The 27,442-nt window shown below is 47.5% G+C and overlaps 1 protein-coding gene across 1 annotated transcript in view; it reads right to left on the bottom strand.

The window, feature by feature from the left end:
* Positions 1-12,661: 12,661 nt before the first annotated feature.
* LOC311317446 (shisa family member 6) overlaps positions 12,662-27,442 on the bottom strand; it is a gene marked incomplete at both ends in the record, with an annotated part of 91,409 nt that continues 76,628 nt past the window's right edge. Inside the window, 3 exons of the mRNA XM_084448528.1 lie at positions 12,662-12,840; positions 13,323-13,343; positions 18,069-18,131. Coding sequence (XP_084304654.1) covers positions 12,662-12,840; positions 13,323-13,343; positions 18,069-18,131 — 263 coding nt within the window. The remainder of the gene's footprint in view (positions 12,841-13,322; positions 13,344-18,068; positions 18,132-27,442) is intronic.

Consider the following 27,442-nt stretch of genomic DNA (forward strand, 5'->3'; position numbering starts at 1 on the left):
TGAGGGGGGAGGGGAGGCAGGAAAGGAAAGGAGAGTAGAGTGTAAGTAGAAGAGAGAGAGAGAGAGTAGAAGAGAGAGAGGGTAGAAGAGAGAGAGAGAGTAGAAGAGAGAGAGAGAGAGGGAGAGTGAGTAGAAGAGAGAGAGAGTAGAAGAGAGAGAGAGAGAGGGAGAGTGAGTAGAAGAGAGAGAGAGTAGAAGAGAGAGAGAGGGAGAGTGGGTAGAAGAGAGAGGGAGAGTGAGTAGAAGAGAGAGGGAGAGGGAGTAGAAGAGAGAGAGTGAGTAGAAGAGAGAGAGAGAGGGAGAGTGAGTAGAAGAGAGAGAGAGGGAGAGAGAGTAGAAGAGAGAGAGAGAGAGGGAGAGTGAGTAGAAGAGAGAGAGAGAGTAGAAGAGAGAGAGTGAGTAGAATAGAGAGTAGAAGACAAAGATTCAGTAGAAGAGAGAGAGAGTGAGTAGAAGAGAGAGAGAGAGAGAGGGAGAGTGAGTAGAAAAGAGAGAGAGAGGGAGAGTGAGTAGAAGAGAGAGAGAGAGAGTGAGAGTGAGTAGAAGAGAGAGAAAGAGAGAGAGAGGGAGAGAGAGAGGGAGAGTGAGTAGAAGAGAGAGAGAGAGTGAGTAGAAGAGAGAGAGAGAGAGAGAGGGAGAGGGAGTAGAAGGGAGAGAGAGAGAGGGAGAGTGAGTAGAAGAGAGAGGGAGAGAGAGAGGGGAGAGTGAGTAGGAGAGAGAGAGAGAGAGAGAGAGAGAGAGGGAGAGTGAGTAGAAGAGAGAGAGAGAGGGAGTAGAAGAGAGAGAGAGAGAGAGGGAGAGTGAATAGAAGGGAGAGAGAGAGGGAGAGTGAGTAGAAGAGAGAGGGAGAGAGAGAGGGAGATTGAGTAGGAGAGAGAGGGGGAGGGGGTGAGGGGGGAGGGGAGGCAGGAAAGGAAAGGAGAGTAGAGAGAGTGTAAGTAGAAGAGAGAGAGAGAGAGTAGAAGAGAGTAGAAGAGAGAGAGAGTGAGTAGAAGAGAGAGAGGATAGAAGAGAGAGAGAGAGTAGAAGAGAGAGAGAGAGGGAGAGTGAGTAGAAGAGAGAGAGAGTAGAAGAGAGAGAGAGGGAGAGTGAGTAGAAGAGAGAGTGAGTAGAAGAGAGAGAGAGGGAGAGTGAGTAGAAGAGAGAGAGAGGGAGAGAGAGTAGAAGAGAGAGAGAGGGAGAGAGAGTAGAAGAGAGAGAGTGAGTAGAAGAGAGAGAGAGAGTGAGTAGAATAGAGAGAGTAGAAGAGAAAGAGTCAGTAGAAGAGAGAGAGAGTGAGTAGAAGAGAGAGAGAGAGTGAGTAGAAGAGAGAGAGGGAGAGTGAGTAGAAGAGAGAGAGAGTGAGTAGAAGAGAGAGAGAGAGAGGGAGAGTGAGTAGAAAGGAGAGAGAGAGGGAGAGTGAGTAGAAGAGAGAGAGAGAGTGAGTAGAAGAGAGAGAGAGAGGGAGAGTGAGTAGAAGAGAGAGAGAGTCAGTAGAAGAGAGAGAGAGTGAGTAGAAGAGATAGAGAGAGAGTAGAAGATAGAGAGAGAGAGGGAGAGTGAGTAGAAGAGAGAGAGAGAGGGAGAGTGAGTAGAAGAGAGAGAGAGAGAGTCAGTAGAAGAGAGAGAGAGAGTGAGTAGAAGAGAGAGAGAGAGAGAGTGAGTAGAAGAGAGAGAGAGGGAGAGTGAGTAGAAGAGAGAGTCAGTAGAAGAGAGAGAGGGAGAGTGAGTAGAAGAGAGAGAGAGAGAGAGGGAGAGTGAGTAGAAGAGAGAGAAAGAGAGAGAGAGGGAGAGAGAGAGGGAGAGTGAGTAGAAGAGAGAGAGAGTGAGTAGAAGAGAGAGAGAGAGAGAGAGAGAGAGAGAGGGAGAGTGAGTAGAAGGGAGAGAGAGAGGGAGAGTGAGTAGAAGAGAGAGGGAGAGAGAGAGGGAGAGTGAGTAGGAGAGAGAGAGAGAGAGAGAGAGAGGGGGAGAGTGAGTAGAAGAGAGAGAGAGAGGGAGAGTGAGTAGAAGGGAGAGAGAGAGAGGGAGAGTGAGTAGAAGAGAGAGGGAGAGAGAGAGGGAGAGTGAGTAGGAGAGAGAGAGAGAGGGGGAGAGTGAGTAGAAGAGAGAGAGAGCGAGAGAGGGAGAGAGAGAGGGAGAGGGAGTAGGAGAGAGAGAGAGAGAGAGAGAGAGAGAGAGTGAGTAGAAGAGCGAGAGAGAGAGAGAGGGAGAGTGAGTAGAAGAGAGAGAGAGACAGGGAGAGTGAGTAGAAGAGAGAGAGAGAGAGAGGGAGAGTGAGTAGAAGAGAGAGAGAGAGGGAGAGTGAGTAGAAGAGAGAGAGAGAGAGAGAGAGAGAGAGAGAGTGAGTAGAAGAGAGAGAGAGAGAGAGAGAGAGAGAGAGAGAGAGGGAGAGTGAGTAGAAGGCCACAGTGTGAATGGAGTTATTTGCTGCTGTTTTCAGGCTGAAAGCTGCTGACTCACACCAGTAATTGCTCTTCTGTTGAGGTGAGGAGAGGATAGGAGGTGAGGTGAGGAGAGGGGAGGAGAGGGGAGGGGAGGAGAGGAGCAGAGAGTGTCCGCTGTGCTAGAACAGCCCATGGTGGCACAATAGCCTGCATGGTTTATATTATACCAACAACTGTGTGTGTGTGTGTGTGTGTGTGTGTGTGCTTGCACATGCTTGTGTGTGTGTGTGTGCTCGCACATGCTTGTGTGTGTGTGTGCTCACACATGCTTGTGTGTGTGTGTGTGTGTGTGTGTGTGTGTGTGTGTGTGTGTGTGTGTGTGTGAGTGTGTGAGTGTTGCGGAGGAGGCATGTCTTTGTGTTATCAGCTGCCTGATGTTATGAAGTCATTCCACCAGCAGAAGAGGACTGCCGGTTATCAGGCAGCTCTGCTGAGCTCCACACAGACGACTCGCCCTCCTCCTCCTCCTCCCCCTACCCCTCCTCCCCCTCCCCCTCCTTCGCCTCTTCCCCCTCCCCCCCCCTCCTCCTCCTCCCCCTCCTCCGCCTCCTCCTCCTCCCCCCCTCCTCCTCCTCCATCCTCCTCCCCCTCCTCCCACCCCCCCCCTCTCCTCCCTCTCCCCCTCACCCGTGGCCGGCTACATCAGAGCGATGGCACCCTGCTGTGTGATACCTGTCGCGCCCATGGGGGGGGGGGGGGGGGGGGAGGGGGAGCTGGAACAGCAGCAGCAGTCTAGTGGTCTAGAGCCAGGAGATGAGCCAGATGAGGAGGTGTTTAATTTTTCATAATTGTTAATCATCATCATTATCATTCAAATGATGTTGTTGTTATTGTTATTTTGATTAGGATGCTAATAACATGTGATGTGATGAAGTAAGTGGCAGGGCCGGTCTCTCTAGAAGCAGGTGGGTGTATAAAAGTAAGGTATGACCTTACAAATATAATATAATAAATATTTATAGAGGATGAATGTTTTATTCTTTTTCTAGTTTGATGTGTGAGCGATGCATGATCAGATGATCTCCCTGCTGTCGAGCTGTTGGTTCTTTCAACAGATCCACTGGAGGGCAGCCGGTCCCCAATGTGTCCCCCAGTCGGTCCCCAACGTGTTCCCCCAGCCGGTCCCCAATGTGTCCCCCAGCCGGTCCCCAACGTGTTCCCCCAGCCGGTCCCCAACGTGTCCCCCAGCCTGTCCCCAACGTGTCCCCCAGCCGGTCCCCAACGTGTCCCCCAGCCTGTCCCCAACGTGTCCCCCAGCCGGTCCCCAACGTGTCCCCCAGCCTGTCCCCAACGTGTCCCCCAGCCGGTCCCCAACGTGTCCTCCAGCCGGTCCCCAACGTGTTCCCCCAGCCGGTCCCCAACGTGTTCCCCCAGCCGGTCCCCAACGTGTCCCCCAGCCGGTCCCCAACGTGTCCCCCAGCCTGTCCCCAAAGTGTCCCCCAGCCGGTCCCCAACGTGTCCCCCAGCCTGTCCCCAACGTGTCCCCCAGCCTGTCCCCAACGTGTCCCCCAGCCGGTCCCCAACGTGTCCCCCAGCCTGTCCCCAAAGTGTCCCCCAGCCGGTCCCCAACGTGTCCCCCAGCCGGTCCCCAACGTGTCCCCCAGCCTGTCCCCAACGTGTCCCCCAGCCGGTCCCCAACGTGTCCCCAACATGTCCCCCAGCCTGTCCCCAAAGTGTACCCCAGCCGGTCCCCAACGTGTCCCCCAGCCTGTCCCCAACGTGTCCCCCAGCCTGTCCCCAACGTGTCCCCCAGTCGGTCCCCAACGTGTCCCCCAGCCGGTCCCTAACGTGTTCCCCCAGCCGGTCCCCAACGTGTCCCCCAGCCTGTCCCCAACGTGTCCCCCAGCCTGTCCCCAACGTGTCCCCCAGCCTGTCCCCAACGTGTCCCCCAGCCTGTCCCCAACGTGTCCCCCAGCCTGTCCCCAACGTGTACCCCAGCCGGTCCCCAACGTGTCCCCCAGCCTGTTTGTGTTTCAGGTGGAAATAAAACCTGGAGGCCCCCCCCTCGCCTCGTCTCAGATAAACACGTTTTCATGGTCTGCTTGCATACATTTAGATTAAGGTTGTCCTTAACTGATGAACAGGTCCTCCAAATATTAGGCTGTTCAGTATATCAGATTCAACATACTTCATACCTCAGTATACAGTATATCATTTGGACCAATGCCAAGTGAGTGAAAAAAGTAGATTTGTTTCCCCTTACTTTTATTTTGAAAGTCCTTGAAAGAACGCTACCGGTAAGTTTAATTTCACACCGCTTGAGTGGCAACTGGTAGTGTGCTGTGTCCTGATTTTAAACTGCAAAAATGCACAAAAAAACACTACAATTTTGCGTGCTAATAACGCCTTCGCTTTCTCGTGCCCCATCAGTTTTTTGGGTTGCATGATGCCCCTGTGTGTGTGCATGTGTGTGCATGTGTGTGTGTGTTAATTCCTTTCAGGGTGATTAGGAGGAGGGAGACAGGAAGCCAGTGGTGGCAGCAGAGGAGCTGGGGACCGTCCTCCATCTCTGTACCAGACCCTGCTGAAGGACAAGTACACACACACACCTACACACACACACAAACACAACTACACACACACACAAACACACCTACATACACACACAGACACACCTACACACACATACACACACACAAACACACCTACACACACACAGGCACATGCACAAACACACCTACACACACACACGCACACACATACAACGTGTCCCCCAGCCTGTCCCCAACGTGTCCCCCAGCCTGTCCCCAAAGTGTCCCCCAGCCTGTCCCCAAAGTGTCCCCCAGCCTGTCCCCAACGTGTCCTCCAGCCGGTCCCCAACGTGACGAGAACAGCAACATTCTGAATCTGCTAACAGCAGCTAATTAGAGAGGAGCCCCACTCTCCTGGATTAGGCCTGTGTGTGTGTGTAGGTGTGTGTGTGTATGCGTGTGTCTGTGTGTGTGCCTGTGTGTGTGTATGTGTGTGTGTATGTGTGTGTGTGTCTGTGTGTGTGTGTGTGCCTGTGTGTGTCTGTGTGTACAGTATGTGTGTGTGCGTGTGTGCACTTCTGTGTGTGTGTGCGTGCGTGCGTACGTACGTGCGTGTGTGCAGTATTGATCACTGCACACCAGCCGGCCCTGAAGGACCAGTAATCATATTAAAAGCCAACGCTGGTGGAAGTTGTGAAACATCTATTATAAAGTAATCTATTATGAAGTCATGTAAAATCTATATATTATAAAGTAATCTATTATGAAGTCATGTAAAATCTATATATTATAAAGTCATCTATTATGAAGTCATCTAAAATCTATATATTATAAAGTAATCTATTATGAAGTCATCTATATTCTATATATTATAAAGTCATCTATTATGAAGTCATCTAAAATCTATATATTATAAAGTCATCTATTATGAAGTCATCTAAAATCCATATATTATAAAGTCATCTATTTTGAAGTCATCTAAAATCTATATATTATAAAGTAATCTATTATGAAGTCATCTAAAATCTCTATATTATAAAGTAATCTATTATGAAGTCATCTATAATCTATATATTATAAAGTCATCTATTATGAAGTCATCTATAATCTATATATTATAAATTGATCTTTAATCTATATATTACAAAGTCATCTATAATCTATATATTATAAAGTCATCTATAATCTATATATTATAAAGTCCTCTATAATCTATATATTATAAAGTCATCTATAATCTATATATTATAAAGTCATCTATAATCTATATATTATAAAGTGTGTGTTCAGAGGCGTCATGCCTATAGAACTTGAGGGGCACGTGCCCCCTCAGATTTGGTGGTGTTTTATTATTATTATTTTTTCATTTCTGTTATTGTTTGTTTACCATTAGATTTTACAATTCAGAGCTATGATTATTTTCTCTACTGAGCTGAATGTATTATTAATTATGTCATAGACCACCTTGAAAAGCCACCATAACCTCTTTCAAAAAAACATCCTCTTTCCCGGTGGATTTGGTTTCTTCCAAATTAACACTGAACCTGGAAGCCCCCCCATCGCCTCGTCTCAGATAAACACGCTTTCATGGTCTGCTTGCATACATTTAGATTAAGGTTGTCCTTAAAGTCCAGGTTAACCCAGTTCAAATTTTTGTTATGAGCTTCACACACCACAGGAAAACATGTCATTAACCACCCAGCCAAATCTGAGTGATTAAAAATGTCGCATAGTATATAAAATAAGGCTTCAAAATCGGTTAAAAATCAGCAGCATTCTCTGGTCTGAGACTGTGGGGGCGTGTCTGCTGAAGGCACCGAAGCCACACCCAATTGCGTGTGGAGGGGGTGTGGAGGGAAGAACCTGTCAAATAGTACAGTTCTCTAGTCTGCATATTGTCACACTGGCACGCCGTCTCTTTTGTGGTAGGAAGGCACAGCTTTGTGAAAACAGAGAGGAGTTGAAATTACACTTGTCTAATGAGTCAAACGCACAGATGCTTCCTCCTAACCTACCTCCTGACAAACAACACAGGTAAAACTGTAGCTACTCTATACCAACGCGCCAGTGTTACTGCCCTTAGATGCAAAATACAAAAACAGGCAACGCTGAATGTATGAGTATGTCCCTATTTTCTCCCTGCCACCTCCGGACCCATTCCTATCCCTCCCAGGCGATCCTGTCGTCCCTTGGGATCAATGGAAAAAGTTGTTTAAAATGTACCTTTTAGTCACTGGCTTGAACAGCGCTGATAGCGCGAAGAAGCGTACACTACCGGAGTTGATAATCGGGACAGACTCTTCCACTCTCGTTGGCAATGTTATGTGTGAGAATAACGAGCACTCGGCTTCAACTTTCCCTCTCATATCCAACAGAACTGGAATGTTCCGCCAGTAGCCGCCGAGCACCGCTTCACTGGGAGAGGGTGCGTCTTTCTCCAGCTGCAGCTGGTCTACCTAACCATCCCCCTCGCTCCCGCCTCCCGGTCTCCCGCTGGAGAAATATACTGTTACCATTACCGGTGAACCCATACGCACATCAGGTGCCACAAATATGGCAGGCAGTTTCTGTATAGTTAACACTAATAGTCATAATATATCATCCGTAACGTTATTTGGTGGGTGGTCGCCTGGTCGGTGCTGCTAGCTAAGTTAGCTAGACTAAGGTTATATACACACTCCCATCTGCAACAAACTACATAGCTAATGTTAGCTATAATTCCTCCTAAGATTACATATAATTCATCATAGCTGACATTACCACATACATGTCAAGACACATATTTTGTAGATTAACGTAGCAGTGTATTTTCCTATTGCTTACGTTACCTAGCTAACGTTATAACGTTAATTAGCTATAAGCACACAAGGCAGCGGTGTCGGCACCAAAGGTTGATGCGACAGGAGGAGAATGGAGGCCGGGGAGGGAGATGGTTGGCTCCCCCGAATTCACCAGGACCAGTCGTGAGTCCGTGAAACCCAAAAGCCTCATATTAGAAGCTTTCGGGAGTGAAATGTTTGCTGCAGAGGCGGGCGCTAGCGGTGACAGACTCCTCTGTAACACCATGGCTCTTCAAAAATGCTAACCATTTTGCTTCTCATTTCAGCTTTACTCGGGAGTTGAAAGAAGGAGACCTTATCATCCCATTCCTGCTGGCATCCAGGAAGGATGCATTTACGTTTAGTTTTATGCATAGGCATTGCTAACTAAGAAAAACTAGCTAATTCTAGACTGCTGGTTAAAACTAGCTAATTCTAGACTCCGTTTTAGTACGGAGTACCGTTTTAAGCCCGCCCAGAAAATCCAGAAATCAAAACTGGTCAAAAACACAAAACTGGTCTAACTTCACCATTCAGTACTACACATGGTTCATCCCATTTGTACATGTTATCAGCAATGCATCACTAACACATAGAATGTGTTTTCAAGCAAATCTCTGATTTTGGTTAACTGGGACTTTAAAGGAAAATGCTCGTTTTTGACAACCTGGACCTTATTTACGACATATTATAAGAAGTTTGACTCACCGAGATCACTTTGGTGTAGTTCGGAGGCCTGTAGAAGAAATTTAAAATCCAGCGCGAGCCAGTATATCCATGTAATGACGGTGGACGGGGCAACGAGAATGCAGTTTCTCAAAATCTATTTTCGGCCGCTAAACGGTTGTTTTCATCAATCAGATTGGATGAATCGACAGTTGAGATTCCTCAACGCGAGCCATTGTAGTGGTTTTCAAATACGGGGTCTTTAGCCTCTGTAATATGATCTTTACACGCCTTTCCCCACTTGCTCCAGCACGCATGCGCACAGGCCAGCGCGCAGACTGGCTATTCTCCGGCTCACATTCTCTGCGCTACGATCGTTGTTGGTGCCGAGAATATTGTCGTCGTCATTCGTCCGCAACAATCCGATCGTAGCGCAGAGAATGTGAGCCGGAGAATAGCCAGTCTGCGCGCTGGCCTGTGCGCATGCGTGCTGGAGCAAGTGGGGAAAGGCGTGTAAAGATCATATTACAGAGGCTAAAGACCCCGTATTTGAAAACCACTACAATGGCTCGCGTTGAGGAATCTCAACTGTCGATTCATCCAATCTGATTGATGAAAACAACCGTTTAGCGGCCGAAAATAGATTTTGAGAAACTGCATTCTCGTTGCCCCGTCCACCGTCATTACATGGATATACTGGCTCGCGCTGGATTTTAAATTTCTTCTACAGGCCTCCGAACTACACCAAAGTGATCTCGGTGAGTCAAACTTCTTATAATATGTCGTAAATAAGGTCCAGGTTGTCAAAAACGAGCATTTTCCTTTAACTGATGAACAGGTCCTCCAAATATTAGTTTATTCAGTATATCAGATTCAATATACTTCATACCTCAGTATACAGTATATCATTCGGACTAATGCCAAGTGAGTGAAAAAAGTAGATTTGTTTTCCCTTACTTTTATTTTGAAAGTCCTTGAAAGAACGCTACCGGTAAGTTTAATTTCACACCGCTTGAGTGGCAACTGGTAGTGTGCTGTGTCCTGATTTTAAACTGCAAAAAATGCACAAAAAAACACTACAATTTTGCGTGCTAATAACGCCTTTGCTATCTCGTGCCCCATCAGTTTTTTGGGTTGCATGATGCCCCTGTGTGTGTGTGTGTGTGTGTGCATTTGTGTGTGTTAATTCCTTTCAGGGTGATTAGGAGGAGGGAGACAGGAAGCCAGTGGTGGCAGCAGAGGAGCTGGGGAACGTCCTCCATCTCTGTACCAGACCCTGCTGAAGGACAAGTACACACACACACCTACACACACACACACACAAACACACCATCACACACACAGGCACATGCACAAACACACACACACCTACACGCACACACACACACACACACACACACACACACACACACACACACACACACACACACACACACACACACACATACACACACACACACACACACACACACACACACACAGGCCCTGAGCAGAGATTGTGCATTTAGAGTCAGACATTAAGTGTCCTAATTTGATTTGGTCTCCTCACGTATTTCCAGATGGTTTCATTAAAGAAAGCTACTAATCATATTACTGATGGGCGGTATTCCAGCCAAACGCTCTTCACACACACACACACACACACACACACACACACATGCTCATCACACACACACACACACGCTCATCACACACACACACACACGCTCATCACACACACACACACACACACACACAAACACGCTCATCACACACACACACACTCTTCACACACACGCTCATCACACACACACACACACACACACACACACACACACACACACACACACACACACACACACACACACACACAGTCTGAACATCTGAAGCATTATCACACACACACTCTGAAAAGAGCCAGTGTTCTTCTTAGGCCTGGATTACATTACGGCATTTTTCGGCGTTTTCCCCAAAAAAGACCTCCGTTTGCGCCTAGTAATCACACGACCACAGCCAAAACCACGCTCCAACCCAGAGGGGGATCGATACGGCCGGAGACACGTTTTGGGGCTCAAAATCGGGAGCTGCGTTCTAGTGTAACAGGCAGATCTGGAGAATGATAGGAATAGGCCTACACTGCAACGCTGTGTTCACCTCACTTCACCACACTTCCTGCGTGAGCGTGATTATACGTTCCTGGAACTCAACACCACACTTCCTGCGTGAGCGTGATTATACGTTCCTGACATGCAGCACCGCTCTCCAACATTCCGGAACACGGGAAGGAGCCTTTATCATAGCAGGACACATGCAACCAATCACAAGGCAGCAGGGGATGGTAGAGAGAGAGAGAGAGAGAAAGAGAGGGAGAGGGGGAGAGAGAGAGAGAGAGGTGTGTGTGTGTGTGTGGGGGGGGGGGTAATACTTGTGGCTTACATTCACTTTGCCACTGTAGTGGTGCAAACTAAAGTAAGGTGTTACGCTGCGCTCACACGCTTGTGTTTGATGCGTGTCTGTCAACGTACTGTATGGCGGAAGGCGTGTCTGCCTCACGCAACAACAACCAATCACATTGTCCGAAACTGCGCTCGCAACAGCCAGTAGATTCTCCGAACCTGCTAACGCGCACTTTTTTGAAAACCCACCCGGCATTTCGTTTAGTGCTGTCACGGATGCCAATCTGGTCGAACGTGTGGCGATCGTCTATGCATTGTGGTTGAGGCAACGTGAACGTGGTGCCCGCAGGTATTGGGTACATCCTATCCTGCAAACAAACAGCGATTGTCCTCCATCTTGCTATCGAAAAATTTGAAAATCCCGCCTTGCGATGACGTCTTTCTCCGTCAAGACATCTGATTGGTCGGCAGCTCCAGCAACGCATCTGAAAGTTGAACATTTCTCAACTTTCGACGCTAGCAACGCAGGCAACGCAACACACCGGGACAACAACGGAACCAGAATTCCATTTGGCTGCAGCCATTGAAAGTGAAGGGCATCCGTCAATGTTGACGCATCAAACGCAAGCGTGTGAGCGCAGCGTTAAAGTGGCTCCAGCCAGCTAGCCTCTAGTTCTCTCACATGTAGGTCTACATTAACATTATTCACTACCAGCATCGCTGTGTTAGAATAAGGTCTGAGGTAAAACACTACCAAACCTTCGGTCTTTGAATGAGTATAGTCCCTGCACCACCAAGCAGAGATGGCCAGGCTAGGCTTGGATACGCTAGGCTAGGCTTGGATACGCTAGGCTAGGTGGTGCTAGGCTAGGTGGTGCTAGGCTAGGCTAGACGGTGCTAGGCTAGACTCGGATACACTAGGCTAGGTGGTGCTAGGCTAGGCAGTTCTAGGCTAGGTTTTGCTAGGCTAGGCACTGCTAGGCTAAGTGGTGCTAGGCTAGGCTGTGCTAGGCTAGGTGGTTCTAGGCTAGGAAGTGCTAGGCTATGTGGTGCTAGGCTAGGCAGTGCTAGGCGGTGTTAGGCTAGGCTGTGCTAGGCTAGGCAGTGCTAGGCTAGGTGGTGCTAGGCTAGGCTAGGTGGTGTTAGGATAGGCAGTGCTAGGTTATGTGGTGCTAGCTGACCCAGATAGCATCTCACATGCACTAGCCCCAGCCAGGTACACACGGGAAGGAGGATGAGGGGAGAGATGTTAGACTGAGAGAGAAAGGAGCGAATTAATGAGCTGAGTTGAGAGAAGGGTGAGGGGATGAGAGAGGGGTAAGGGGATGAGAGGAGGGGTGAGGGGATGAGAGAGGGGTGAGGGGATGAGAGGAGGGGTGAGGGGATGAGGAGGGGGGTGAGGGGATGAGGAGGGCTGTTGAGGAGCTCATATGTCACCGAGCACAGATTGACCTTAATGGAACGCCAGTTAGATGACGGCCAAGAGGCAGACAGGTGGAGAGGATGAAGATGAGAGAGGATGAAGATGAGTGGACACGTGGTTTTAAAGTGTCTTCTTCCTCACCATGCAGTGACAAAGTACAGGTTCATTATATGTCTTTTTTTATCCATCTCATGACTTATAATGGTGTTGTATCTACATGCTGTACTAGATGTGGCTATGCGCACTAGTGATGGACATGTATCCCTAGAGAGACATCAGCGTTATTCCTGGTGGGGGTATCATGGCATTCCTTTAATGCAGAGTGCAGAAGATCAACATTGACTCTCGAGTGCAAAAAGTAAATTGGTCTCCCCCTCGAGCAGGGATTCCAGGCGGGAGAGATACCAGGCCCGGGAGATAACAGGCAGGGGAGATACCAGGCGGGGGAGATATCAGACGAAGCAGACGAGGGGCAGAGGGGGTTTTAAAGGAGGAACCACCTACTTAATCTGTGGAGAGAGGAGGAGTATTTACTTAGGTCTGGTTTCCCTGGCGTCTCATAGGAGGGGGGCAGCTGGGCGAGGTTCTGGATGGACCGGGAGAACGAGAGGTCGTACGGCTCCGTCTGTGACGTCAGGATGTTGTTCATCCTCTGAGACTTCTCTGTGGGGGGGGGGGGGGCAGGAAGAGAGAGGGAAGAGCAGGGCCAATCAGGAGATCTCAATCAGCCAATCAGCAATGTGTGTGTGTGTGTGTGTGCGTGCGTGTGTGTGCGTGTGTGTGCGTGTGTGTGTGTGCATGTGTGTGTGTGTGTGCTTGTGTGTGCGTGTGTGTGTGTCTGAAGCAGAGAAAGAGGAGAGGGTGATGGCTGGTGGGGGTGTGGTCTGGGGGTGTGGTCTGGGGGTGTGGTCAGTCCATCAAATGACTATTCAATCCATGGATGGATGAGGGGCGCCGTCTGGTTATCTGCTCACACGTCTGACTGGCTAGTGCTTTTTGAAGAGCAGAAGCTCCAAAAGTGTATGTGTGTGTGTGTGTGTGTGTGTGCGTGTGTGTGTGTGTGTGTGTGTGTGTGTGTGTGTGACAGTGCGAGGGGGAGAGTAGAGAATACACATGTACAGCAGGAGTAGATGTGTATTACTTACCGTAGCGTATGTTTCTGTGAGCTGAGTCAAGCAGGAGAAGAAGATCAATAACAAACCAGGTTGACAGATTAGAGTTTCCTCCCATTTCTCTATCCAGCACATGAAAAACCACTACCCTTGAAAAATCACTGCTATCAAGAAAAATACATTTGAATTATAATAGCCACCTTGCTATATTTTCCATTTGCAAAGATAATTATAATATTCATGAAGATTAAATCAGTCTTTATTATAGAGATCTTGAGGGATAAAAGTCAGTGGGCCATTTTCCCAAAGGATATATCAATCATATAGCATTTTGGAATGAAGGACTTCATACTAACAACATACTAACTTTACAGCTCACTTATCTGGCCCCCGGGTGATTACTGTTTTTTTTGCTTCCCTCTGGAATATGTAGGGGTGGGATGTCTGCCCACCTCCCTTGTTCTCTGTAAAGCGCATTGTGTTGCCTCTGGGTATGAAATGCGCTATACAAATAAAGCTTTGATTGATTGATTGAACAGCAAAGCCTATTTGTCAATGTGACCTTGAGAAAACATCTTGATGTGATGGTGATGATAACCTGCTGAGCAGCTGTAATGTTGCAGTAGCAGAGTGCTGGGCCACAGTTAGGCCACTGGTCTGCCTGCATGCTTATAATATAGAGTACTTAATAGAAAAGCTACACTCTTACAAAGAAGGTTGTTACAGTATAGAAACATTTAACAAAACAGATGAACCCCCTGAAAAAAAGATTCCAGAGAGAACCCTAGGTTCCAGAGATAACCCTAGGTTCCAGAGAGAACCCTAAGGTTCCAGAGAGAACCCTAGGTTCCAGACAGAACCATGAGGTTCCAGAGAGAACACTAGGTTCCAGAGAGAACCCTAAGGTTCCAGAGAGAGCTTTTTCCCTTTTCATAAGGTGCTGTTTGGAAAGTAGAGTAGTTGGAGAGTATCTGGAACCTTTTTTTCTAGAAGGTTCTTCTAGACTATTGTTACAAATGTTATAGCACCCCTTTTATTTGAGAGTAGAGGGGTCACCCCTGATACGATACCGCCTCTGTCCTGTCTTTACCTTGAGAGGATTAAGTTCAAGATAGTCATCAAGACAGCTAATCAGTTCAAGATAGTCATCAAGACAGCTAATCGGTTCAGGATAGTCATCAAGACACCTGGGCCCCGTACTACGAAGCTCGTTCAACATATCCCGGATAACTTTTCGCTAGCTCGCTCGAGTAAACCGGACAACCGCAATCACGGATAAACGGTACTACGACGGTGGCTATCAACTCGTTAAGTCTACCCAGCTGGTCCAATCTAGCTATGAGCGCGTTCACGGTAAAAGGGGAGGTATTTGCTCGAAATGACCAATCGCATACCTTAATGTGGGTATTCGGACACGGCCATGAACAAGGCAAACAATACGCATAACCAAGTTCCGTCCACCGCATTTCACACAAGAGGAGCAATAATATAGAAATATGAACTATAGGCGCAACACAGTCGCTACTGCCAAAGGCAGGAAGGAAAGCTGGAAAAATACTGCCTACGTTTTATCATTATCCTCCACATGAACACGAGTAGGCTAGATCATTGGGCTATGCCTATTCTTATGGCATGTAGCCTAAAGCAATTGTAGCCTATATCAATATATCTTATTCTTTCAGCTGCAACCCCTAGACTGGCAGGGGACGCTTAAATAAAGCAAATGTAGGCTATCGTTTTTAATAGTTTCAGGTTGGAGTAGACAAAGTCTCTATACAAGAGGAACTAGAGATAAAACAGGCTATTAAAATGGAAAAGGTGAAGCTCAGGGTGGAGAAGTAGGCTGATTGTCAGGCATTGGTGCTACAGTATCACAATTCAATTAGAATCTAGCCTACTTCTCTTTGTTCCTAGGAACGGGAGGCTAGTCTAATAAATCAACATTAAAGACTTGAAAATTGAATAAAAATATGAGTGTTTTTACTTGGTTCTCCGCATCACCCACAGCCTCCACGAAGCTGCAGGTAGGCTAATAAAACGCAAGCCAGTGCATAACCTACAGTCTATGACTAAATGCACAAGGCAAAATATGGCTCAAGTAGCTGTCATTCTGCAATTTTTCATATGATATCGGGGAAAGCCAAAGAGGGTTTTGTCGGTTTGTAAAAAGTCTTCTTAAGAACCTCTCGCTGTTCGCACACAGCAGATTATTGTTTAATTCGCACACTGAAGTTCCATATAGAATCTTAACGTCCATATACCTTTTTCCAAGTGAATTGATCGGTCAGCGGGCAGTGCTTCATACGTTTTGATCCATAATCTGGAACTTAACCTGCCCCGGAGCAGGTTAGCTCGGCAGCATAAGTTACCACGGCGATATAGCACGGTGAAAAGTGAACCACCTTCGAAGTACGGATAAACCAATCTTGAACCTGAAGTTATCGCGCTAACCCTGTAATCCTTTCGTAGTACAGGGCTCGGATCAGTTCAAGATAGTCATCTAGACACCTGATCAGTTCAAGATAGTCATCTAGACACCTGATCAGTTCAAGATAGTCATCTAGACACCTGAGCCCTGTACTACGAAGCTGGATTACGGGGTTAGCGCGATAACTTCAGGTTCAAGACTGGTTTATCCGTATCACGAAGGTGGATCTCTTTTCACCGCGTTATATCGCCATGGTAACTTATGCTGGCGAGCTAACCTGCTCGGTGGCAGGTTAAGTTCCAGATTACGGCTCGATGCTATAAAAACACCGGTAGTCAACCAGTCAATACATGCGGAAAATGGCTTGTACTTTCTTAGAGGATCCCGTGGAGCTCGGTGCGCGAATAGTTAGAGGGTCTCTAAGGAAGGCGAGAGTATTTAAGGACCGACAAAACCCATTAGAGTTTTCTGATGACTATTTATATGAAAGATACCGATTTTCGGCAGAAGGGATCATTTATATCTGTCAGATAATTTTTGTATTAAACATTACAACCATGTAGGCTGTTTATTGGAGAAATTCAAGTAGGCCTATGCCTAGGCTACTTACCGGTTTGGATTATGTTTTTATGTTTGTTCTTCACTTGCTCCCATGAATGTTTTCCATTGCCAGGGTTTGCACTGAAGGTATATATAAGAATAGTCCTAACGTCACATCTATGCAACTCATTCATGTTAAGGCATGCAAACGTCACAGTCAGCAATTTTTTGCCAGCTTTCCTTCCTCGCTTTAGTTGCAGCTAATTCATACTGAATGATGAGCGTCTGCTCCTCTTGTGTGAAGTAGGCGGCTCTAGATCGCTACATGTTTGCGATTGGCCATACCGGCAAACACCGCCTCTTAATATGTGCATGCGCTCATAGCTAGATTACATCAACTGGGTCGAGTTAACGAGTTGATAACCACCTTCGTGGTACCGTTTATCCGTGATTGCAGTTGTCTCGTTTACTCGAGCGAGCTAGCAAGAAGTTTAACTGGATGTGTTGAACTACGTTTGTAGTACAGGCCTCTGATCAGTTCAAGATAGTCATCTAGACACCTGATCAGTTCAAGATAGTCATCTAGACACCTGATCAGTTCAAGATAGTCATCAAGACACCTGATCAGTTCAAGATAGTCATCTAGACACCTGATCAGTTCAAGATAGTCATCTAGACACCTGATCAGTTCAAGATAGTCATCAAGACACCTGATCAGTTCAAGATTATTTTTTTTAAACCGCTGTTAAGAGGTGTGACTGCAAGTAATACCTTTCCAAATAAGTATATAAGACTGTCCAAATCAATTTATTTTTCAAAAAATTGATGTGGAGGAAAACAGATAGGGAGTAATAACAGTAATGGAATATTTTCATTAAGAGAGGGAGAGAGAGAGAGAGAGAGCTGTGCTCATTTGATTATCATCATCTTTTTGTTTTTCATTTTCTTCAAACCCCATTTATTTTGCCATCTGATCTTTTAATTTCACCCTTGAGAAAATCGTTTTGTCCTTGCCTACGATTACTAAACATGGAACTATAGTTGAAGTCTGAAAGGGCACTTTATAATTCATCTGTAATGGAAACTCAGTTCATATGTCCTGTTACGACGGGTTTCAAGTTCAACAGACAAGATAGTTTTCAGCAGTTTTAGAAACTAAAAAAAGATCATCCTGCCTGCTGTATGTGGATCAGGTGTTATAATGAGAGTTCTTCCTCCTCCCTGCTGTATCTGGATCAGGCGTTAGGAACAGTGGCACAGCAAGCATCACGGAGATCATTGGGACTAAAATAAGTATTTCATTCTTATGCCATGCACAGCATTTGAAAAATGACTGATCTATAGTTGTAAAATCATTGCGTCTGAAACATAACGTGCTATTTAGGACATTTAGTAACATGATACTAATATGAATTCACTGGGGGAAACGATCTGTGTGAACTACTGGCTATAAAAATTACTGAAGGACATTTCCACACAACTTATGGTGGTATTGTATGTTTTGTGGTATTATATGCAATTTTGTCCTATGTGCAAAATCCTATGTTTACATTCTGTGTTCTATGTTATGTGTTTGTATGTATAGTACAATTTAACTTACCATATTTGTTTTTATGTATAACACAGTATGTATAGTATGTTGTATGTTATGTGTTTGTACGTAATATTTAGTATGTCGTGTTTTTGAATCCTGGGAAGATTTGCTGTCACTTTGGCATCGGCGTATGTGGTATCTTAATAAACTAAAACTTAAACTTACTTAAACTTAAACAAAGGTCATTAGCTCATGACCTTTGACCTAGGGCCCTTACCTAGTTTTGGCGTGAGAGCGGTCAGGTCCAGGTGGCTGTGTTGGTAGTCGTGGTGATGGTTACCTTGTGGGAGAAAGAGAAGGGTTATTATGGGAAATCAATCAGGACTACGTGTGGAATCTGTCCCTCACTTCCCATAATGCCATTCTGTCCAGAGAGGTCAAGCGGGGGACTCTAGGGTGAATTCCTCTCTAGGAGGGAAATAGCGGACTGCACCTTTAATTCAATTTCACAAATGATTTTTCCACTGAAACTCATTGCTTCCCTCATTGTAGTGTGACCTCTCTGCAGCACAAAGGTCGTGTGTAACAGATTCTTTCATGCCACTGTATGGATCACAGACTCTTCACCAGATTAGAGGATGACAGTTCAGAACGGCCAACTGTGTGAAAGATTAAGAGCGTTTCCCTTTTATTAAATTATGTCTCGTTAGTCATGGTGGCAAAGAGGGTATGACATGAATATATCATTTTAAAATATATTTGCATTTTAACAAGTCATTTGTCATCCTATCAGCGAGCTAGACAAGTGAACATAGTGATGCAGTGAGAAGATCAACATCCTTCAGCCACATCCTTCCTCCTTCCTGCTTCGGACTTGAGACACACACACACACACACACAGAGAGAGAGAGAGAGAGAGAGACACACACACACACACACAAACCACCTCCTTCATATCAACCTCTGAAGTACGAGATTCCCATAAAACACACACACACACACACAAAAGCGGTTTCCTCGTGAAGAGATTGATGCGGGAGCAGTCAACCCAGAGCTGTGAGCTCGTTGATAAACGCAGGTTTCCCAGGTGCCTCTTTAAGACTTGCAGTGGTGTAACACTGTTCTCTTTGCTATTATATGGCTGGGAAATACATGATTTACTGTAGTATACTCAAGGCGTTTTTTTCAAATTATATTATTGTTTGATTATACAGTAATGCCTTGAGTTTGAGAGGGTTCTGAGCGTGAAGGGGGTGATCTGAGGGGGGCTAAGTTAGTGGGTTTTGTGTGATGTTGTTAAAGGAGTATTAAAGGGAAAATGCATGTTTAGCCCTGTTTTAAGGTTACTTATGATCATATACAATGGTTCAGATCAAAACGTTGACAAAGCTAGCATTTTCGAGAAAGTTGATAATTGCTCTACCACCGTTTTGGTCATACAATGGATGTGGATGGGCATCTTGAAAAATCATTAAAAAACATGTTAAACTCTCGATTTCAAAGACAAGAAACTCACCAAGGTGTTAGTTGGCGTTCTGACATATAATTCGCCATAAAGTAAGATTCTAGTTCATCTGGAAAGGCTTTTTTAAATATTTAGCATAGAACTATTTAGTCGCAGCACATACGTGTGTAAACCTCCGCAAACTAGGTAGCCTAGCAACATAAACAATAACAATAGCTACCGTAAGTAGTTCCGCTTCCTGAATCCCCTCTGCGGATTGATCTACACATCTACAACGTTCGCTTCAATACAAGTCAATGGATTTCATAAAATGATCCATTAAACCCTACAGGATTCATACTTTGCGGCGAATTTGATGTCAGAACACCAACGGACACCAATTACACCCTCGGTGAGCTTCTTGTCATTGAAATCGAGAGTTTAAGATGCCCATCCACATCCATTGTATGAGCAAAACGGTGGTAGAGCAATTATCAACTTTCTCGAAAATGCTAGCTTTGTCAACGTTTTGATCTGAACCATTGTATATGATCATACGTAACCTTAAAACAGGGCTAAACATGCATTTTCCCTTTACTACTCCTTTAAGTGTTTGCATGTTCAGTAGGGTGTGTGCTGATGTTTGTGTTTTGACATGTGGACCCCAGGAAGAATAGTTGGTAGCCTGGTGGAAACGAATAGGGATCCAATTTAACAAATAAACAAACGGAAAGCAAACTGGCCAGTTTAACGGTCTTATAAGGCTGACACACCAGCATTTCACACAGACATCTCTGCAAACTGTTCAAATGCCAAACCAATCACTGCTCTCCATCACAAAAAAGCTCAACGCTGCTCTTCTCCATGACTGTCAGTTTGATCCAGCATGATGGTTTGAGGACCAACTGTCAGGTCCTCATCAGTCTCATCTGGATCAACCTGCGATTCAGGCGGGATTTGACCTGCTAACCTTCCACACATGAGCCAGATAGGGATTTGACCTGCTGACCTTCCACACATTAGCCAGATAGGGATTTGACCTGCTGACCTTCCACACATGAACCAGATAGGGATTTGACCTGCTGACCTTCCACACATGAGCCAGAAAGGGATTTGAACTGCTAACCTTTCACACAAGCCAGATATGGATTTGCCCTGCTAACCTTCCACACGAGCCAGATAGGGATTTGACCTACTAAACTTCCACACATGAGCCAGAAAGGGATTTAACCTGCTGACCTTCCACACATGAGCCAGATAGGGATTTGACCTGCTAACCTTCCACACATGAGCCAGATAGGGATTTGACCTGCTGACCTTCCACACATTAGCCAGATAGGGATTTGACCTGCTGACCTTCAACACATGAGCCAGATAGAGATTTGACCTGCTAACCTTCCACACATGAGCCAGAAGGGGATTTGACCTGCTGACCTTCCACACATGAGCCAGAAAGGGATTTGACCTGCTGACCTTCCACACAATAGCCAGAAAGGGATTTGACCTGCTGACATTCCACACGAGCCAGATATCTTGCTGCTGAGGAATTAGCGAGCTCCTAGGGAGAGATTTGAGTTTTTCAAATCGCAGGCAAAGCTACTCATCCCTACAAGCGTTGATCCGAGCTCCACTACAGTCTTCCCTGGTACAGTCTGCCCTGCTCCAGTCTGCCCTAGTACAGTCTTCCCTGGTACAGTCTGCCCTGCTCCAGTCTGCCCTGGAACAGTCTGCCCTGCTCCAGTCTGCCCTAGTACAGTCTTCCCTGGTACAGTCTGCCCTGCTCCAGTCTGCCCTGGAACAGTCTGCCCTGCTCCAGTCTGCCCTAGTACAGTCTTCCCTGGTACAGTCTGCCCTGCTCCAGTCTGCCCTGCTCAGCTTTGCCCCGTCATTGCCCCTGAAAGCTGACATTGCCCCTGAAACCTGACATTACCCCTGGAACCTGACAGATTGATGGACAAACGTGGAGGTGACATGTCGGCTGAACAACTCTCCTTTATACTACCTCTGCTCTCACCTCTCTCTTCCTCTCCTCCTCTCACCTTCCCTCCTCTTTCCTCACATATTTTCCTCTCCTCCTATCTTCTCCTCCCCTCTCCTCCTTTCCTCTCCTCTCCTCCTCTCCTCTCCGGCTAATGATCAATAGCACTTTAACAATGATGCATGTCTTTACAGTAACCACTGTAGCTTTAAGAACCACAGAGGGAGAGAGAGAAGGAGAGAGAGAGGGGGAGAGAGAGAGGGAGAGAGAGAGGGGGAGAGAGAGAGGGAGAGAGACAAAGACAGATGTAGAGAGAGAGGAGCTTTAAGTAATGCCGCTCTATAAATGTGTCTGTCCTACATGGCTAATCTTCAGGGGGTGGAGACATTCTTCAAGCAGATCATCTGCAGATGCCGACCAGTTTTGACACCATAATGTGTTGAGTTTCTCCCCAGAGATATCAGAGACAGATACCTTATCTTGACTGGATGCATGGCGTTTGTGACTTAATTCTAACATAAAATAAGTTGCATTTACATATTACATGTTCCTATTGCACATGAAACAAAGTAGTATAGGTCTGTCCTATAGGTGAGACACCCAACGATTATTTGAAAAAGAACATTATGTTGCTCTCGTAACCCCGGTTCTTTAATAACATGAGAGAGGCGTGTCATCACCAGAGATGGGCTCGAGAATACGACCTCCAGCAGGTCACAGGTTACCATAAGGGGAGGGTGGGGTCGTCCTGGTCACGTGTGACCGCTCTGTCCAATAGACAGACGCTTCAAAAGGAATCACACAGCGAGCCAACCATACAGTACATGTAGGTGAGACACCTCACTCATGTTAGAACCAGAGTTACTAAAGTCCTCTCAAAACAAACTTTCACTCACATTGAAACATTTGACTAAACAATGACAGCTTGGTCACACTTCCCCAGTCTGCTGGTCACACTTCCCCAGTCTGCTGGTCACACTTCTCCAGTCTGCTGGTCACACTTCCCCAGTCTGCTGGTCACACTTCCCCAGTCTGCTGGTCTCACTCCCCCAGTCTGCTGGTCTCACTCCCCCAGTCTGCTGGTCACACTTCCCCAGTCTGCTGGTCACACTTCCCCAGTCTGCTGGTCACACTTCCCCAGTCTGCTGGTCACACTTCTCCAGTCTGCTGGTCTCACTCCCCCAGTCTGCTGGTCACACTTCCCCAGTCTGCTGGTCACACTCCCCCAGTCTGATGGTCTCACTTCCCCAGTCTGCTGGTCACACTTCCCCAGTCTGCTGGTCACACTTCCCCAGTCTACCGGTCTCACTCCCCCAGTCTGCTGGTCACACTTCCCCAGTCTGCTGGTCACACTTCCCCAGTCTGCTGGTCACACTCCCCCAGTCTGCTGGTCACACTTCCCCAGTCTGCTGGTCTCACTCCCCCAGTCTGCTGGTCACACTTCCCCAGTCTGCTGGTCACACTCCCCCAGTCTGCTGGTCTCACTCCCCCAGTCTGCTGGTCACACTTCCCCAGTCTGCTGGTCTCACTCCCCCAGTCTGCTGGTCACACTTCCCCAGTCTGCTGGTCACACTCCCCCAGTCTGCTTACCAACCAACACGGTCACTCTGCCGTCAGCTAGAGCTTCAGTGTTTCCCCGAGGACGCAGCAGCTGCTTCTGAACGACTTGCTAACAAGGATAAGCACAGATTTATCTGATGTCTTCTCAAATGTGAAAGAAGTAACATCATAAAAAGCTGCCTTTATCCTTGCCTGAGCATCAGAGGGAGTCAGGAGACGAGGGTCCGTGTTGATTGAAGAGAACGGCTGAGCGTCCAATCAGGTTGGTATCGAGGGGAAAAAAAAGATCCATCAGGACCTAAAATGATCTGTTCGGTCTTCCAGCCAAGGTGGCCGATTGATGAAATACAGTTACTAGTCACAACTTCTTTTTTAACCAGCCCAAATCATTTTTTTGTATTTTCACATTTTCACACTCATGCTGGTTTATCTGGCTACCACTTTCTCTCTCTCTCCCTCCCTCTCTCTCTCTTCCTCTCTGTCTCTCTCTCTCCCGATGGAGAGGTGTCTCTCCCTCCCTCTCTCCTTCCCTCCCCATGAAGTGGTCTCTCTCTCTCTCAACATGGACTGATGTCTCTCAAGGACAAGTTAAAACATGGTGTCTCCATCAAAAGGCTCAAATGTGGTGGAGGATGTTCCCCATGGATCCTTATAGAGCTTATATCCCCATTCATAATGACATGTCCTGAATGGTACCAGGTCCCTGAGTACCTGCCTGACTAAAGCAGCACCGACATACACACGTTTATAACACTCCTGACAAGAACAAAAGAACAACAAATGAAATATACCAATTTTACAAACATAGCAACATTACAACAACATTCTGTAACAAAACAATAACCACGGCATTACCTTATCTAACTGACACGGTGCTGATGCATCATAGCGTTAGACTAGTGTGACATAACAGCAACTGAGATTAAAGTATGTGAAGGTTTAACGAGGTGGAGAGGAGGAGAGGAGGAGAGGTGGAGAGGAGGAGAGGAGTCTGAGGGGAGTGTTTGCCTGGAGATCCCGGGTTTGACTGAGTGCTCGGCTCTCTGATTAAAAGTACAATTTGATCTCTCCTCAGCTCCTGTAGTTATGAGCACACAGATGGGAAACAGTCTTGTTTATTAAACACCAGCAGAATATTGTTATAGAAAAGGTTAGCCCACCACATTGATCATATCTACAAAGGCAACGTGTTATGAAGATTTTTACTTGTTTAACTCAGAGAAGTTTTACTCGTTTGTCATGATCCTCTTTGACATATGCATGAAAGGAACGGAACAATACAAGGAAACATTTGAGGTTTTTATTCAACCATGTTTTGACTGAACAGATTTCAACTCCTATCCTTCTAATGAAAGAGACTTCTGGTGGGCGAATCTCTGAAAAATATATCCAACAGAATTTGTAGTGACACTAATTCAATCCAAAGTGCTTTGTGTGTGAAAAAGATATGCTCAGATATTCATATTCCCACAGTATGAATTCTCAATTAAATTTGCCCTTTTTCTACTTCTTTATTTGAATAACGATGTTCCATGTTTCTGGTGATCACGGGTGTGTTTGCGGCCGCTCAGCACCTGTTAATAGGGCAGATTGATGAAACGGTGTAATGAAGTAGAAATGTCAAGCTTTGTGAAGTCAAACTGGAAAATTAGCACCGAGTTGCGTTAATGACTTTGCGATGGCCCCCTGGACGCCTGGATGCCCGGCTGCTGCTGACATTTCACTGGGAGGCGGACGGAATACTAAAGCTGAATGTTTGCAGACCCCGGATCAGTTTGAGTGGGCTGTTCTCTCTGAGCTCAGATAAGTCCATGCTCTTTGAACAGAGAAAACCGTCTGGAGGCAGCGGAAGTACTAGACTGATGCCATTGTGTCCAGTATATGGGCCCATGGCTGGTGAAGCTGTAGTATTGGATCTGGGCCACGTCTGTAGCGGTCCTGGGAGATGACGGGAGTGTAACTGGCAAGGAGTTCTCTGGGTTACCAATGCTCAACCTCCTCCTCCTAGACCCAAACCCATCTATCTTACTGACACGTGTGTGTGTGTGTGTGTGTGTCTTTGTTCGTGTGTGTGCATGTGTGCGTGCATGAGTGCGTGTTAGTGTGTGTGTGTGTGTGTGAGTGAGTGCGTGTGTGTTGTAGCACCCCGGACGTTTGCGTCTGTACGTCACCGCTCAAATGGGTAACTAGTACCACAAATATCATGGGGCACACCCCACTTCTTCGTCCGTCCATCCAATCACCACAACCCCGCGTACTATAAACCCTGCCTACCGGAAAACATCACGTCTGCTCAGCACCAGCAGACCCATACCAGCAGTACGGACAAACAAGCTTACCTCTATCGCATGTAAGTCCATGTAGGATCGCCAAATCTCGATCTGGACTTTCCACCCTCCTTCTTTTTCATTAAGTCACTGAATGTCAATCTGATATTTTTCAGTCAATGTGTGTGCGTGTTTGTATCTGTGTGAGTGTGTGTGTGTGTGTGTGTGTGTCTCAGAAGCCCAGGGGAAGGAATGAGAGGGTTGGTTTGGTATTACCCATGATGTAGTCTGACTCATAGGATGTAGGTGTTCTGGGATAAGCCTGTCATTGGCGCCTGCTATTTCTCCCAGCACCAATCAGATTCAATCGCCCGACACCATTTTGCAAGGGCACCATTGAAAAAAACAAAACTAGCGTAGCGCCACCCGAAAAGATTGTGATTGGTTTAAAGCAATACACCAGCCCTCCCCCATCACAGAACAGTAATGGCTGTATCCAGACCTTCCTCCAGCGCTAAAACAGAGCATGGAGATACAGGAGGTCTGGCTATGTGAGAGTGTTCCACCAGGTCTCCACCAGAGAGCGCTACAGGGCCGGGGTGGGGGGTGGGGGTGAGGAGGATCTCATCTTCTCTTATTGATCATGGATCATGTATCATGGGCAGCGCCGTGTCTCTGGGCTGTCTGAGAGTCTGCGGTTCTCTTGCTGGGGGTGAGTCAGGGCCTGGTAGCTTGTGGTTCTCTTGCTGGGGGTGGGTCAGGGCCTGGTAGCTCGTGGTTCTCTTGCTGGGGGTGGGTCAGGGCCTGGTAGCTCGTGGTTCTCTTGCTGGGGGAGAGTCAGGGCCTGGTAACTCGTGGTTCTCTTGCTGGGGGTGGGTCAGGGCCTGGTAGCTCGTGGTTCTCTTGCTGGGGGAGAGTCAGGGCCTGGTAGCTCGTGGTTCTCTTGCTGGGGGAGAGTCAGGGCCTGGTAGCTCGTGGTTCTCTTGCTGGGGGTGGGTCAGGGCCTGGTAGCTCGTGGTTCTCTTGCTGGGGGAGAGTCAGGGCCTGGTAGCTCGTGGTTCTCTTGCTGGGGGTGAGTTAGGGCCTGGTAGCTCGTGGTTCTCTTGCTGGGGTGCTGGGTCAGGGCCTGGTAGCTTGTGGTTCTCTTGCTGGGGGAGAGTCAGGGCCTGGTAGCTCGTGGTTCTCTTGCTGGGGGTGGGTCAGGGCCTGGTAGCTCGTGGTTCTCTTGCTGGGGTGCTGGGTCAGGGCCTGGTAGCTTGTGGTTCTCTTGCTGGGGGTGGGTCAGGGCCTGGTAGCTCGTGGTTCTCTTGCTGGGGTGCTGGGTCAGGGCCTGGTAGCTTGTGGTTCTCTTGCTGGGGGTGAGTCAGGGCCTGGTAGCTTGTGGTTCTCTTGCTGGGGGTGGGTCAGGGCCTGGTAGCTCGTGGTTCTCTTGCTGGGGTGCTGGGTCAGGGCCTGGTAGCTTGTGGTTCTCTTGCTGGGGGTGAGTCAGGGCCTGGTAGCTCGTGCTGAGGTGCTTCCAGTCAACTGGAGGACAGCAACTCTATCTCCCCTTAGGCACAACTGGTGACTCATAGACAGGAGCCCCTCAGCTGATGCTGAGCTAATGCTAAACCCAACCTTGTAACTCTAAGCTAATGCTAAGCTAACACTGAGAAAATGCTACCCCAAATCTTGTAACTCTAAGCTAATGCTAAGCTAACACTGAGAAAATGCTACCCCCAATCTTGTAACTCTAAGCTAATGCTAAGCTAACACTGAGAAAATGCTACCCCCAATCTTGTAACTCTAAGCTAATGCTAAGCTACAGTAACACTGAGCTAATGCTTAATCCTGGGGCGTGGGATCTTGGGGCCGGGGGGGTGTGGGGCTGGGGGAGAGGGGGGGGCGTGGGGGAGGGTGGGGGCGCGGGGGGACGGGGGAGAGGGGGGGGCGTGGGGGTGTGGGGAGCGGGGGTGTGGGGCGTGTGGGGGTGTGGGGAGCGTGGGGGCGTGGTAGCGTGGGGGTGTGGGGAGCGTGGGGGCGTGGGAGCGTAGGGGAGCGGGGCTGTGGGAGCGTGGGGGTGTGGGGAGCGTGGGGGTGTGGGGAGCGTGGGGGAGCGGGGGGGCGGCCGGGCCACAGTGAGTCGCTGGCTGAGCTGGTGGATGTTCATAAACGCTCTGGTATTTATTAAGAGGTTTCTGATGCTTCCTGCCCTACCGGGGGAGAGGACAGGCATAGCTGTGGGTGAGCGAGGAAGAGAATGGATGGAGAGAGAGAGAGAGAGAGAGAGAAAGTGATGGATGGAGAGGAGAGGGAGAGTGGGCCTTGGTCTGTAATGATGAGCGTCTTTTGGAGTACCTCCAGTAAACAGTCCCTGAGATTGGCTCTCTGGGAAAGTAATGACTACATTAATGACATGACTC

The sequence above is a fragment of the Borostomias antarcticus genome, assembly GCF_949987555.1.
Source record: "Borostomias antarcticus genome assembly, chromosome: 14".
NCBI lineage: Eukaryota > Metazoa > Chordata > Actinopteri > Stomiiformes > Stomiidae > Borostomias > Borostomias antarcticus.